A 15,674-nucleotide genomic window follows, 5' to 3' on the forward strand; every position below is an offset into this window, starting at 1 on the left:
TATTGATTTTAAACTCACACCCTATGTTTACTGTTCTGTGTATTCATATATATATATATATATATATATATATATATATACACATACACACACACACACGCACGCACGCACGCACGATTTTATATATGTATTTTACACAATGTTTATAATGATAAAATTCAGACAACATGCTAGACTCACATTCTAACAAACACTTATCTATTCTCGGCTTAGACAAATCCATCAAAAGACATTTGGCAATGGTGCTAGGTGACTTCTGCATAAAATCTATCACACATGACTCAGGCAAACTAGACATTTGAGCAGAGGTTGCCTCACTTCAACAGAGAAATACTGGCACCACAATCTTCACACAGATGTTTATTTTCAGATCATACCTACCTGAGGTAAGCAAACTGTTCCCTGGACTCCTTTTTTTACGACGTGCACCACCCATGTAGAACCTCCATTCAGATGATTTCAGGGACTTTTCTGAAGGTGAACACACATTCAAGTCACTTTTCTGTTCTCATGCATTTGTGGGTGCTACTTTATGCTTCTGATATTTTAATCCTTAAAACTTCTTCAAATGGAAGCAAACAATGAACTTCAATGGAAAAAATCTGCCCTTTGATAAGTTTTAAGATTCCAACCTGTATATAAACATTTCCTTTAAGACAATCCTACCTGTAGTAAGCACAGTATCCTGTTGTACTTCAGAATCCTTTGCTTCTGGTTCCACAGCACTGTCATAAATGGGGCAGACATTGGGTTCAAGTGGTTGAGTCACAGACGCAGGCAAATGGGTGCTGTAACCTGAAAATAACAGATATATAGGCCCAAGTTAAAACTTTATGAAAGGCTGTGAAACTCCCAGGAGTTGGGAAGTCCCTATCCCATTCTCCATTCCTCAATAATAAACTGAGTTTCTTCAACCAAATACATAATTCCTTAACTTAAAGCCCCTAGGAAAGTGCAACTGGACATTTCATAGTGTTCCATGGCATTTTGGTATTCCCTCAGTTGTTCAAGGCCCAGAAGATGCAGGATTCATGCAAAAACGGCCTTGATGGCAGCACTTTCCTACTTTCTTAGACATATACAAGTCAACTAATTTGAATTCAGCTATCACTCATATTTGTAGCTCCTTAGAACCTCTAAATATAAAGCAATGATGTTCCCCAAACAGAAAGAGTAAAAAGATTTTCAGTAAAAATGGGTGCTGTATCTGTGTTAGAAGCACCTTTAAGCGTAACACTGCACTGCCTACCTGAAGTCATAACATTATTCCCTTTTACGTTGTGGTCATCTGTCTGCTGTTCTACGCCACTTGTATAGTAGTAGTAGTCTGAATTGGAGCCAGGTGACTGCATTGAAGGTTCAGACAAAGCAGCACTGTGATCTGTACTATCCACATAATATTTGTATTCAGAGTGCTCTGGTGGTTTAAAAACTTGCTGAACCTCACTGGCGTGATAATCTAAACCAAACAAACAAAAAGAACACTGAGATTTATGATGACAGATTTTTCTCCACAGCAGATGAAAGTTAACCCTTAGATATGTCACTTCTCTAGTTCAAGATAAGTAGGAACATGCAAAACAGACTTTGAGTATTCTCCCAAGCACAGGACCATCCCCTCTTCTGGTTTAGACAGGTGCTACCACAAAAAAAAGCAATTCAGGGCGACCTTCTAAAAGCTTCTAAATGAAAACTTCTTAAACTGAAGGTTGCAACCCCAAATGGGGTCGCCATAGCTTTATGTTGGAGACAGGACAAATTTCTGAGACAGAGGGGCCAACAGAAAGGAGGTGAGGGAGAGAGGAGGGAAGGAAAAGGCATCTTTGTCTGAACTAGACTGTTTCTCCCCGTAAGCTTGTTGCCTTTGCACGCCTTAGAGAGGAAAAGGGGTGAGGGAAGGGTTCGTTGGGGACCCCATCCCTGAGGCTTCTTCCCTTCCTTTCCCATCTTATGGATCTTGAGGGTCTATCCCTATCTTCCTGTCTTGGTCTTTCCTTTCCTTTCCACCTTGGGAGTCTTGAGGTATTGTCCGTTCCTTTCCATCTTGGGAGTCTGGGGTATCTGCGGAGAGGCATAGTTTAGACTGGATTATTCCTCTCCTCTTTCTCCCAGTCCCTGAGTCAGGAGCCAAATATGTGTTGACTCGTGTACTTGTATTGACTTGTGTTCTCAAGTCAATATGTGTTGGGAAAATGTATTGACTCGAGTATAAGCTGAGGCTGGGAAATGCAGGAGCTACTGGTAAATTTCAAAATAAAGAACAGATACCAATAAAATTACATTAATTGAGGCATCGGTAGGTTAAATGTTTTAGGTGCTTCGGTTTATATTTGGGTCGGTATATACTCGAGTATATACGGTAATCCTTTGTACGTATCTCTTCATGGTTCCTGCCTCTGGAAGGCTTACATCCACAGGAGAACCAGCTTTTAGTGGCTTAACTACTGAGATTTCGATATCCTTTCCTATCCTAAGATGGGATTTGGTCTTCTCATCTGATAAGAGCATCCTGAGTTATTCTCGTTGCACTAGTTACACATTATGGGAAGTGTGAAAGAACCTGATAGTGATAATGATATTATTAAGATGGTAATATTCATGTATCTGATAACCTGTTTTTAAAAAGCCTGTTTTCTAGCCTCTGTAATTTGTTTGTTTTATCACTAACCAATGATTTCTGCTAAGCACGTGGACCCTTTTCTTACTGCAGCATTTTATTATTTTATAGTTTTAGCTTTTATAGTTTTATAGCTTAGTTTTTTAAAAGCCTGTTAAAGAACCACAGAGATTCTTATGGAAGTGGAACATCCTAATGAATTTTATATATACATCACTTGAGAGGCCCCTCCCCCTTCTGGCACCAACAGCTGCTCTGGCCAGAGCGAAGACAGAAGGGAGCAGAAGACACTTCCATCTTGTCTTTACTAATAATATAATATAGTATATTGTATATACATATAATATTTATAATATTATAATGTAGTACAATATAATACTAGTAATAATAATTCAATATTATAATCATAATTATATATTTACATTACATGTAATATTACTAATAATATTACAATATAATGGTATAGTGCAATATAGTAATATATATTGATATTGTACTATGCTAATAATATAATATATTGTATGAAAATATATATTGTAAGCCACTCTGAGTCCCCTTCGGGGTGAGAAGGGTGGCATATAAATGCTGTAAATAAATAAATAAACATGGCCTGAACATTTGCTTTAATTGGGTCCTCTTCTTCTGCACTTTGTGGCAAAGGTCCTCCAGGTAGCATCATGGGTTCTGATAACGGAGTCCCACAAGAGTATGGGATGGTTATCTATGACATGGTCTTTTGACCACAGTCTTCAAACTCATCGATCACTAAAGATGCAATTGAGCCAATACAGAAGAGTGGGCTTTGTGTGCACTCCATACATGAATCATGGAAATATCTATCTGTCTGTCTGTCTGTCTGTCTGTCTGTCTATCTATCTATCTATCTATCTATCTATCTAGTGATACCTTCAATTAAGAGTTTAATTCTTTCAGTGACCAAACTCTTAACTCAAAGCACTCTTATCTCAAAGTGAATTTTCACACTGAAATGCTATTAATCCATTCTGCCCCCTAACATTTTTTGTTTATAAATAACAACGTATAAATGAACATTCACATGGACTAAAAAGAAAGAAAGATCAACTTTAAAATGGTAGAAGCACAAAGCACAAAGTGAAGAGGGCAGGAGCATAACTTTCTTCCTATTGTACTTATTCCAGCCTCCCTCCTTCTCTTACTCTCTTCTCCCTCCCTCTCTTCATGAAGCCAAACATACCAGGAATAAAAAAAAACAACACAAAATCAACTAACCCAAAGTTCTGCAAAGCAGACAGCAATCTCCTAAAGCGGACAAGAGCAAGAGGCATAGAGGTACGAGGGCTGCTCCACTGAAGCTGTACTCTGGAGCTAGCTCTTAACTCAAATGATGCTCATATGTGAAAGTGAAACCTGCGCCGAGCACCAACTCTTAACTCAAACTGCTCTTAAACTGAGATGCTCTTAAGCTGAGGTTCCACTGTACATACATCTATATAAATAAAAGTCAAAATATATATGTATATTTATATGTATTTTTCAGGATGGCTTGCACATCCAGAGAGCCCTCTGGCTTACATTTGGACCAAATTTAGCATATACCCCCCACTTGGACCTGGAAAAAAACTTGGCACACATGCCCAAAATGATCAACTTTAAATAATTGGGGGGGGGGGGGGGGGCTTGTGGGCAATGGCAGATGATGATGGGAGTTGTAGTTTGCCCACATCTTTATGCATTTTCTAATGGGACCATTCATGAAATCCAAAAAGAATCCATGGCTATTTCTAATAAACAGTACTACAAAATACCTAGCCTGGGTATCAATGAGTACTTAAACTAAAATATAACAAAACTACACTATATACCTAATGGAATCAAGTTGCTTTCCTTTGCACTGGTGACGTTTATCTTCTCTTCTGTGCGATTCACCCAGTAGTTTACACTAGATTCGGGTGCCGTGACTGCAGGCTCAGATGACGTGGCATTGTCAACTGAACCTAGGAAATAAACAGATCAGGATTAAACTTGCATTTGATTTGGTGGATTACTGCATAGCTTAATGGCCAAATAACATGATAATAATGAAGGAAGAATGGCCCAAAAACTCCAATAGAAACTACCATCACATACACACTAGGATCGCAAAAATGCTTATCATAAGAGTGTGCTACATACCTACGGTGATTAAGTTGCTTTTACATGTTCTGCTTCCTTTCTTTTCAATGTTACATCTGGAGGAACTGCCTGCATATGACCCAGGATTGGAACCTCACAGAACAATGTTTGTTATATATTAATCATGTTTATTTAAGACAAATTTTGTACCCAGTGTAAAGTCAGATTAAAACAGTGCAAAAATATAGTAGCCCTATATTAGCATATGTGTATGATATATGAGCCCCCGGTGGCGCAGTGGGTTAAAGCACTGAGCTGCTGAGCTTGTTGATCGAAAGGTCGCAGGTTCGATTCCGGGGAGTGGCGTGAGCTTCCGCTGTCAGCCCTAGCTTCTGCCAACCTAGCAGTTCGAAAACATGCAAATGTGAGTAGATCAATAGGTACCGCTCCGGCGGGAAGGTAATGGCGCTCCATGCAGTCATGCCGGCCAAATGACCTTGGAGGTGTCTATGGACAACGCCGGCTCTTCGGCTTAGAAATGGAGATGAGCACCACACCCCAGAGTCAGACATGACTGGACTTAATGTCAAGGGACTACCTTTACCTTTACCTTATAATAACACAAGTATGGCAAAAATAGTGGGGGGATAAGGACATACATGCAAACCATACTCTCAATATCCTTGTGCTAGCATCAGGGCTCTTGGCATATTTAAAATAGAACATTAAAAACAAGTTTCATAAACCTGTGCAACCAAATCCTGCTTGACTGCTACTATACAGGGCTTGCTTGCTTGTTTGCTTCAATTTATCCTATATGTATTGGTTAATTTTAATGCTGATGTATGATACTTTAGATTTTTAGTGTTAGCATTGAATTTTAGCTGTCAGCCGGTCTGCGTCCCTCTACGGAGGTAGAGCAGATCGGGATATAAAAGTTTTAAATAAATAAATAAATAAATTTTGAATAAGGTGCCTCACTAGTTGCAAATGAGTCGGTTGTAAGGCCATAGTTGGTTGGGAAATGGAGTTCCTGCTGGCCCATTCTGATGAAACCCCGCCTCCAACAGATTTTCAGTTTGAGTTCATCATGGTCTTGAGGGAATTACACAAAGAAGTTGTGCACAATACTGTTGTCAGGACTATTTCTCCATTGTCATAGGGATTCTGTGCCCGCAATCCCCACAAACTACAGGTCTGCTGTATGTACACTCATTGACTAGATTGGTTCTGACTTTCCACTCTGCAGTCCACACACACACTTAACATTTCAAAACAGAAGAGGAAGGTGCTTTATGAACAGGCATGGTGTGACCGTCTTCAAGATTTTCAGGTAGAGGTTTATTCCCTACCTCACCTGATTCCCTGGAGACCTGCTACCATTTGAGGAGAGTTTACCTTTAGGTGTGGGGACTGACAGGCTTCGTACTACCCTCAAGACAATCAGGCACCTGTTGCACAGTGACTGGCCACCTGCTACTTTTGCCATCTTTGGGGAGATGGTTAACTTAAGGTGTGAGTGGGCGGGCGAGTGGAGACAACAAGCAGCCACAGTCCCAATCTTCTCCAGTTGTCTGCAAGCTAGAACACTGCTGCCTGAAGTTATCCTTCTCCCCCAAACCTATACACGACATGGTGACATGCCATCCGCTACCTTGTATGAGGGTGCCATTGCCTTGCCTTCTGAATCAGTGAAGCAGACAACCTGCTCTGGTGGGATGGAACCGCTCTCCCGCTGGACATTTAGAAGACCTTTTAAATAATATTACTTCTCCAAAAACACTGGTTTTCAAACAATGCTGAATTTCCCACAACATATTTTTAAAACTGGTTTCCAGTTAATCATACTGTAGTGTTTTTCTTATAAGGGGCATGTTGTTGACATCTTTCAGTATGTTGACAAGCGTGAGATTAAGAAATGCAGAAGCATAGCATTAAGCCATGGCAGTTAAAATGGTGTTGAACTACATTAATTCTACAGTATAGATGTCCCCTTTGTTTACGCATTCCTTCTATTAAAGGATTCTACCTTAATGATTGATACAATGATAAACTGAATATAAAATAAAATATAAAACAAATCTAAAAACGCTAAGCACTTGTCCGGATAAAACAATGCAATAACTCCACTCAAAAATAAACTATAGGAATTCAGAAAAGTGCATTGCTGCTGCTCCTATCTGTAACTGGAGAAATTACAGGGCAAGGCTGGGGCAGGGGAGATATCTTTTTGGGGTTTTTAAAATTAGAGATTTTATTTCTAGAAACTTTAAGAGTTTCCAAAAAATCGGGGGATGACCCAAATGTTATGAACCTTGGGGGGGGGGAAGGGGGCGACAGTGGTAAATGTGTCCTTCAAACGTGGCCATTTTCATCCCGATAGCCCTAAAAATGATGGAAAGGGGAGCCTGGGAAGTCTCCCCATTGCTGCCAATGCGCCAGCTCTTTCTGGAGCAAAAACCGATCTTTTGGATTCCAGATTGAAAAACCGATTTTTGTCCGGCCGAATTCGGGACGCTCCCAAAAAAATGGAAAGGAGAGGCCATGAAAATTGGGACACCAAAAACGGAACAGTGTTTACCCAAATTGCACACCCCTATGGGCTGACAGATTAACTTGAATCCAAACTAAACCAATCAGTTTGCCATGATCTCAATGTGTAATTTCATCATCATAATAATCATCTTATTTATAACCCACCTCTTCTTTTGGCTCGAGGCGGGGCACAACATAGTTAAATACATCTATAAAATCATATATTAAAACATAGTTAAATGCAACATTAAAAGCATACATTAAAACATACACATATTACAAGAGCTGAGAAAACAGTTAAAACACAGTAAAGAGAACCCTATGAGACCTCAAAGTCCAAGATGCTATGGGGCCTTGCAAAATATTCCAGTGCTACCTCCTGAAAACAGTAATCTAATCCAGGATCAAGACCAGTGTGCTCTGTACAAACTGACATCATCATTATCAGTGCTAAGCTTACAAGTGTCTTCACAAAACCTACTCCTGGTCTTTCTCCAACCATTCTTTTTCAGCCATTAGGAGTCACTGCCATATACCGCAAACAGATCTGTTTGACCAACCCTGCACAACAGGATGAAGATTCATATAGTGCCTTCTATATGACCTCCTACAACCTCTTAAAGTGAAGTAAGACAGTGCCAATGAAAATTTACATCACATATGTACTAGGATTCTGGGATATATGTTTGGGACTACATACCTAAAAGAATCAAATTGCTCCCCGGTGTTCTGTGGGTGATGGCATTCTGTTCTTTACCACCAGGTTCAGATTCAGTCCTGGTCACAGGCACATTCAAAGTGATCCTAGAAACTAAAGCCCAGAGATAGATGGTATACAGTTAAAAAAAACATCAAAACACGCATGCCTTCCTTCTACTACACAACACATTCTGTATCTCTTTCAGACAAGGAAACGAGAAGAATTTCAGTAGAAACTACTATTATAAGTGTACTAGCATGTCACTCTTAAGAGTGTACTACATACCTACCTACAGGGATCAAGTTGCTCCATTGCATTATTTCAGTGCAGATCACAGAAGATGAAGTAGGTAGCTGATCCCATTTGGTACGTCTACCTGTTTTTTTATTTTCAGTGCAGATCATGGAAGATGAAGTAGTTTGCTGTTCCGGTTTGGTACATTTACCTGAAGCAAGCATCAATATGGCAACATTTCAAATTCTCGGCAAAAGTCCAGCCTTGAGGTTACCAGAGAATTTCAAATGCAGGATAACAGATGACATAAAAATTACTGCTTAAAACTTACCCAAGGAATTTGTGCGGCTCACTTCTACTTCATTGCTTGTTGTTTTGTGTTTGGGGTTGTTCACAGACGATTTAGATTCAGAGGGTGCCACAGGTTTCATTGCAGACTTAATCCATTTGGTATCTTTACCTGAAACAAGAGTGAATATGGCAACAATTCAAATTCTCAGAATTTTAATGTTTAGGCTATTTTAGGTTATTATCCTGTTGAGATTAAAAGATGTTAGGCATATCTTTACAAGACAATGAAACAGCGAGGATTTCAAATGTAGGATAACAGATGACATAAAAATTACTGCTTAAACTTTCCCAAAGTATTTGTGCTGCTCACATCAACTTCATAGTTTTGTTTGGGATTGGCCAAAAGAGAGCTGGACTCAGATAATATAATATAATATAATATAATATAATATAATACTTTATTTCTAGACCACCCTCTCTCCCCAAAGGGGACTCAGGGCGGTTTATGCACACAAAGAAGGCAGGCATTTAACGCCTCAGGTGAATACAAACATATCAAAATAATATTCAATAAAGCAACAGTAATAACCATCTCAGCCAGACTGGTGCTTTTACCTAAAGTCAACATTCACATATTTCATTATTATTTTTAAATATATAAATTCAATTCAGACTCTGTTTTAAGACTAGTACATATAGTACCTCGTATTTTAATTTTCCCTGGAAGGTTTAAATCCAAGACTAGCAAGTGACAAGGATTTATGTCACAGACGACATTAAAATTACTTCTTACAACTTACTGAAAGTATTCAACTTGCTCCCTTGAATGTCACTGCTTGTTGTTTGGTGTTTGGGATTGTTCACAGGAAATTTGGATTCAGAGCGTACCTCAGGTTTCATTGCAGACTTAACCCATTTGGCATCTTTACCTGAAATGAGAATGAATATGTCAATAATTCAAATTCTCAGAATTTGTTTAGGCTACTTTAGGTATTATCCTGTTGATACTAAAAGATGTTAGGAATATCTCTACAATAATAATACAGATGGCAATTGGAATGGCTCCTGACTTATGTTCTCTGATTATGTGATTTTAAATAACTGTTTTAATTGATATGTCTTAATGATATAATTTTAATGTATATGTTGTTTTACGCTGATATGTGTTCAAGGCATCAAATAGTGCCTTTGCTGTAAGCTGCCCTGAGTCCCCTCCAGGGTGAGAAGGGCAGGATGGATATAAATAAATAAATAAATAAATAAATTTAAATAAATAAATAATTGTTAGAACTTTATTTATACCCCACCCCTCTCCCCAAGGGGACTTGAGGAGGCTCACAACATATAACACAAAATAACCACATGATTAATCGGCTTTAGCACAGCAGGCTAATTGCCAACTACATCTGTAGTAAATCTTGCCAACCAAAAGGTTGACAATTTGAAGCCGGGATAGGGTGGGTTACTGACCTTCAGTCCAGCTCCCTGCCCACCTAGCGGATCGAAAACAGCCATGTGAGTAGATAAATAGGAACCACATTGAAGGTATTTTAGGCATGGCGTTTCAACCAGAAAAAGGAGGAAAGTTTACGAACAAAAAAAGCTCTTCGGCAAGGAGATGGAGCAACAGCCAAAAGATGGAGGAAAGCCTCTATATATATATATATATATATATATATATATATATATATATACACACACACACATATATACATACATACATACACACACACACACATATACACACACATCTATCAGTTATCTGTCTTGTCACTGTATAGTCAGCATTGAATGTTTGTCATATATGTGTTCTGTGATCCGCCCTGAGTCCCTGAGTACTGATATAAGCAAAATAAAATATATAGAAACATCAAACAATCAAAATTGGAAAGCAAGACAATAAGCAACATAACAAAATTAAACAGTTATATTCAAGTAAACATAAAAGACAAAAACTGTAAGTTAAATCTTTATATATAAAATATCAACCTGCGTATGTTTGTGCACGCAAAACTCAAAAAGTAGATGGTCGAATGACTTGAAATTTTAACACAACGTTGCCATTCAATACGCACATGTTTTAATAGTTGAATGAAATCATGATACAACATTGCGTTTGAAACTGCGTGTGTTTTAATAGTAAAACTAGCAGTCCTGGAATAGACAAAGTGGCCAAGAGAAAGATCTCAGCATCCACTCTTATGAAAGTTGTCCAGAAAAAATCTGCGTAGCACATAGTAACCAAACCCAGCCTAGATATCAATTTACCTAAACAGTACCAAAAAAAAGAAAGAAAAATGAGATCTAGGAACCAATCGCAGCCTAGCTGTCCATTTACCTCAGCAGTTTAAGAAAAAACAACCAAACCCAGAGGAGCTATCATAAATTCACATCAGTAGAAGAAATAACAACCAATCATAGCATAGCTTTCCTTACACTATAGCAGCTTAAGAAAAATCAACCAATCACAGTACTGCTATCATTTCACCTGAGCATTAAAAGAAATGTAAGCAGAGCTCAAATTGATTACTACTGGCTATGGAAATAGAACTGGGGATTGGGATTTTTAATTTTGCCAGCATTCATCACCAGGTGCTGAAGAACACACAGGGAGACTATTCTCTTAAGTCATAGTACCACATTAATTAATCATCTGAAATCCCACGCCCACGTTCGAACACAGGCCGCGGTTCTCGACACGCAAACACTGAACATCAAAGGAGACGAAACCACACTGATCAGTAATGTTTAGACAAAAACGAACGTGATAGAGCCAGAACTTCTCAAAGGGAAACTGAAGAATCAGCAGCACAGTGGGAAGAAAGACTGGAAGTCTTATGAGTTGAATTGAGAAGAAGAGCAGCGCAATCGTCTCAACAACACCAAGAACAATTAGATCAACAGAGAAGACATATGCTGTTACAATATCTGAGTGATCGAGCTTCATATCACCAAATTCCTTTTTCATACAAACCGGATATTCAATACAATACCTCATGTAAATACGTTCCCATCGGAAAAATTGACACACTTTGTCTGCACTGCAAAAAAGGTAAATTTAAAGAAAAAACCCTGGGAATGTGCTGTGCAAGCAGAAAAATGATGCTTCCTGAACTTGGGCAGCCAAAAGAGCCAATGAAAAGTTTGCTAAATGGCATGACTGATGATTCAAAACAATTCCCCAAAAACAACAGAAATTACAATTCCTGCTAACAAATTACTTCATTTGGCGCTGACATTACAGCGGAACATTTTATGCCAACACTTAAAAATCAGACACATATTTACCAGAGCTGGCTCTTTGATTTCTTTCACAGCGTTAACCATAACTTCCTCCCAAACTAATTCATAGAAGATGAAAATGACCAATTGAGCCTACACTGCCAAATCGCTACTTGACTCAGAAGGCATACTGCTGAATCATTACTAAAAAACCATGTTTATTCCTCATCAGACTGAGCCACAGCAAAACGTGGTCAAGTTTAGCTAGTAATAATATAAAAATAATACCTACACTTTAAAGCATTGTCCTAGTCAGGTCCAATGTCCTTACACCACTGTCCTAGTCAGGTCCAATGTAAGTTCCAATTAAGTTCTCTATCCATTAGATCAGTGGTTCTCAACCTGGGGTCCCCAGATGTTTTTGGCCTTCAACTCCCAGAAATCCTAACAGCTAGTAAACTGGCTGGAATTTCTGGGAGTTGTAGGCCAAAAACATCTGGGGACCCCAGGTTGAGAACGACTGCATTAGATGATAAACATCTAACCATTTTCAAAAGTTAGCTTCCACAGCCAGGATTTCAGGATTTCAAGTATTTCCTAAATCTTGCTAAGGTGGGAGCCTGCTTAATTTCTCTTAAGTCATAGTACCACATTAATTTCCCTGGGGAGAGTGTTCCAGATGCAAGGGGCCACTGCTGAGAAGACCCTCTCCCTCATTCCCACCAATCATGCCTGAGACAGAGATGGGACTCTGTGAATGGCCTCCTGGCCAATCTTAAGACCCGAGCAGGTTCATAAGGAGATATGCAGTCACACAAATGGGTTCGACCCAAACTGTTTAGGGCTTGTAGGTAATAACCTGCACATTGAACTGGGCCCAGAAACAGTCAGTGGGAGTGGTATATTCCCTATAACTAGCTCCGATTAAGAGCGTGAATGCTGATCCTTGAACAAGTTGAGCCGTTTTCAAAAGCATGTAGAGCGCATTACAGTAATCCATCTGAGATGTAACTAAAGCATGGACCATAGTGGCCAGATCTGGCTTTTCAAGATATGGGTGCAGTTGGAGCACAAGTTTTAATCATATGAAAGCCCTCCTGACCAATGCCGACACCTGTGGATCCAGGGTCAGCGCTGAATCCAGAAGGATCTCCAAACTGCGAACCTGTGCACTTAGAGGGAGTGAAAGCCCATCAAGCACAGGATGCCACCCTATATCCGAATCGACCTCCCAACTCACCAGGCGGACCTCTATCTTGTCTTGAAATGGAAATGAGTAATAGAGTTGTGTGTCATTTGTGTACAGATGACACCAAACTCCGTATGACCTCACCCAGTGTAGATGTTGAATAGTATGGGGGATAGAACTGAGCCTTGCAGGACTCCACAAGCCAGTGGCCAGGGTCGGAGCAAGCACTCTCAGCACCACCTTCTGAGTGCAGTCCTCCGGGAACGAGCAGAGCCACTACAAAGCACTGCCCCCAAGTCCCATCCCAGAGAGCCGACTCAAAAGAATAACATGGTTGATGGTATTGAAAGCCACTGAGATGTCCAGGAGAACCAAAAGGAACACAGTCCCCCTGTCTAGCTCTCTGTGAAGGTCATTAGCCGAGATGCATTAAACACTAGGTCCAAAGTGTGTCCAGCTACATGACTGGGTCCAGATATAATTTGGGACAGCCCCAGGGTTGACAGGGCGGCCATAAGGTCCTGAGCCACTTCCGACAAGGTGGTCTCGGAGTGAACAATAAAGTCTCCCAGCAAAACTAGCTGATGGTACTCCAATGCCAGCCCCAAGACCACCCCAGCTAGCTTAGGCAGGGAGACTGTTGTACAGCGGGGTGAGCGGTACACAAACAGAATCTCTAATCTTTCCTGGTTACCCACTCTGAGAAAGACATGTTCAAACCTAGGCGATTGCAAGATGGGGCACCTGTTCAAGGAGATGGATTCCGAATGGACCACCACAACTCCACCTTCCCAGCCACTGGGCCTAGCCTGCTGGTGCACCCCAAAACTCGGGGAACAAAGCTGGAAGATAACACACACATACACACACCCAGTTCGTCCAGCCAGGTTTAAGGGATGCAAGAAAGGTCCACATGTTCATCCAGGATCAACTGCTGTTTTACCATTCACAGACCTAGCATTTAGGAGCAGGACTTTTAGCCCAGGAAGCCTGCCATTTTGGCTACCCAACCCATTTATAATAGGAGTCTGTTTTAGAGGCACAAGGACTTTGAAAGGCACAGTTAAAATCAATGAATGAACCCTGGGTAAAAAGAAGGATCTTTTGCATTAGAATGTCCAATGTCTTGTAATTGTGATGGCGACAATTGGTGTAGTTAGGCCTATAAGCACTGGTCATTTACTTTGTGGGATGCATAGGTCTGAAACAAGCCAAGACGAAGGACAAAACGGTGCTGCCTTCACGACCAACAGTCACAGTCCCCCACAAGATCCATCCCTCTCAGTGTCCCCGTCCCCCCCGCTTGCAGGATAACAGATCATATAAAAAGTATTGCTTAAAACTTACCAGAAGTATGCACGCTGCTCTTTTGTACTTCATTGCTTGTTTTAGATTTAGAATTGTTCACATCAGATGTGGATGCAGATAATTTACTGGGTTCTGTAACAACCTTAGCCAGACTGGTGCTTTTACCTGAAGCCAATAGTGAAATATTTCATTATATTAAATATATAATTCAGATTCTGTTTTTAGACTACTATGTACAGTATCTCATATTTTAATTTTCTCTTGAATGCCTAGATCCAATACTGGCAAGTTACAAGGATTTCTGGATCACAGATGACATAAACATTACTGCTTAATACTTACCCAAAGTATCCACACTGCTCTCTTGTGCTTCGTTGCATGGTGTTTTCTGTTTGGGATTGTTCACAGGAGATTTGGATTCAGAGACTTTACTTGGCTGTTTAACATCATTAGCCAGACTGGTGTTTTTACCTGAAGTCAACAGTCAAGTATTTCATTATTTAAAGGGGAAAAAATCCAGATTCTGTTTTAGTCTACTTGGTACAGTACAAGGATTTATGTGGCTATTATCAGGATTTATGCAAGATCACAACCTACACCTGTATTTGTGTTTGGGTATGTATAAAAACTATATGAAGTATGAAGAAATCTATTGCCATGCATTTCATGAATTGTTGATTCTTGCTTGGGACTATTCGCATGAGACCTGACTTTAGTGGACCTTATCAGCCGAGTTACAGGCTTATTCAACCTGGGGTTTTAATTTAAGACAGTCTTCTTCTGTTGTTGTTGTTGTTATTATTATTATTATTATTACACTTTTTTCCTAACAGATATTCGAAGTGGCTAGCAGCTCTAAAACCTATGCAATATACAGTATAAAAACTAAAACATTATAAACATTAAAATAGAATTAAACTAAACAGTATTTTAAAATAAACCGTTTAAACCATAAAAAGTCTATTTAAAAATAAAACACTGCATATTTCTTAATTGAAAATATTTTTGATCTGCATTCCATTTTTAAAATAATATCTCAATTTTTTTAAAAAAAAATAGGCATTCTTAAAGCCAAGACATGAAAATCAGAGGATTTCAGTGAAAATTACCAATATGCACACAGCAATCAATATAACGTTTGTTTTGTTTTAAAATTATATTACGTACACATAGTATTCAAGGTGGCTCCTTCGATTTCATGTTTTGCTGTCCTCTGCTGGGCACCATACACACCAAATCTGAGAAAAGGGTGTTTAGGGGGATCAGGTTCAGCCTCAGCCCAAACGGCTTCAAAACCTGAAACCAAGCAGCAATTCAAAATGTTAAAAATGTGTTTCTCACTACTGATATTTAACCATTCTTATGGACCACAATGAAGCTGAACCTTTTCTTAGGAGTTTCCAAAAATGTATTGGTTAAGAAGACGAACTGCCTGAGAAAAACAAGAAAATCTTGTAGTCGCTCAGAAAATGGCAGGTTATGAA

The 15,674-nt window shown here is 39.5% G+C and overlaps 1 protein-coding gene across 1 annotated transcript in view; it reads right to left on the minus strand.

Moving 5' to 3' along the window:
- LOC132767826 (uncharacterized) overlaps positions 1-15,674 on the minus strand; it is a 112,829-nt gene that overhangs the window by 88,798 nt on the left and 8,357 nt on the right. Inside the window, exons 4-14 of the mRNA XM_067471298.1 lie at positions 15,358-15,486; positions 14,533-14,661; positions 14,230-14,355; positions 9,272-9,400; positions 8,512-8,640; positions 8,236-8,391; positions 7,947-8,057; positions 4,462-4,593; positions 1,250-1,459; positions 667-795; positions 382-471 (exon numbers count right to left, since the gene is read on the minus strand). Coding sequence (XP_067327399.1) covers positions 382-471; positions 667-795; positions 1,250-1,459; positions 4,462-4,593; positions 7,947-8,057; positions 8,236-8,391; positions 8,512-8,640; positions 9,272-9,400; positions 14,230-14,355; positions 14,533-14,661; positions 15,358-15,486 — 1,470 coding nt within the window. The remainder of the gene's footprint in view (positions 1-381; positions 472-666; positions 796-1,249; positions 1,460-4,461; positions 4,594-7,946; positions 8,058-8,235; positions 8,392-8,511; positions 8,641-9,271; positions 9,401-14,229; positions 14,356-14,532; positions 14,662-15,357; positions 15,487-15,674) is intronic.

This window comes from Anolis sagrei, chromosome 1, assembly GCF_037176765.1.
Source record: "Anolis sagrei isolate rAnoSag1 chromosome 1, rAnoSag1.mat, whole genome shotgun sequence".
In the NCBI taxonomy this organism is placed as follows: Eukaryota; Metazoa; Chordata; class Lepidosauria; order Squamata; family Dactyloidae; genus Anolis; species Anolis sagrei.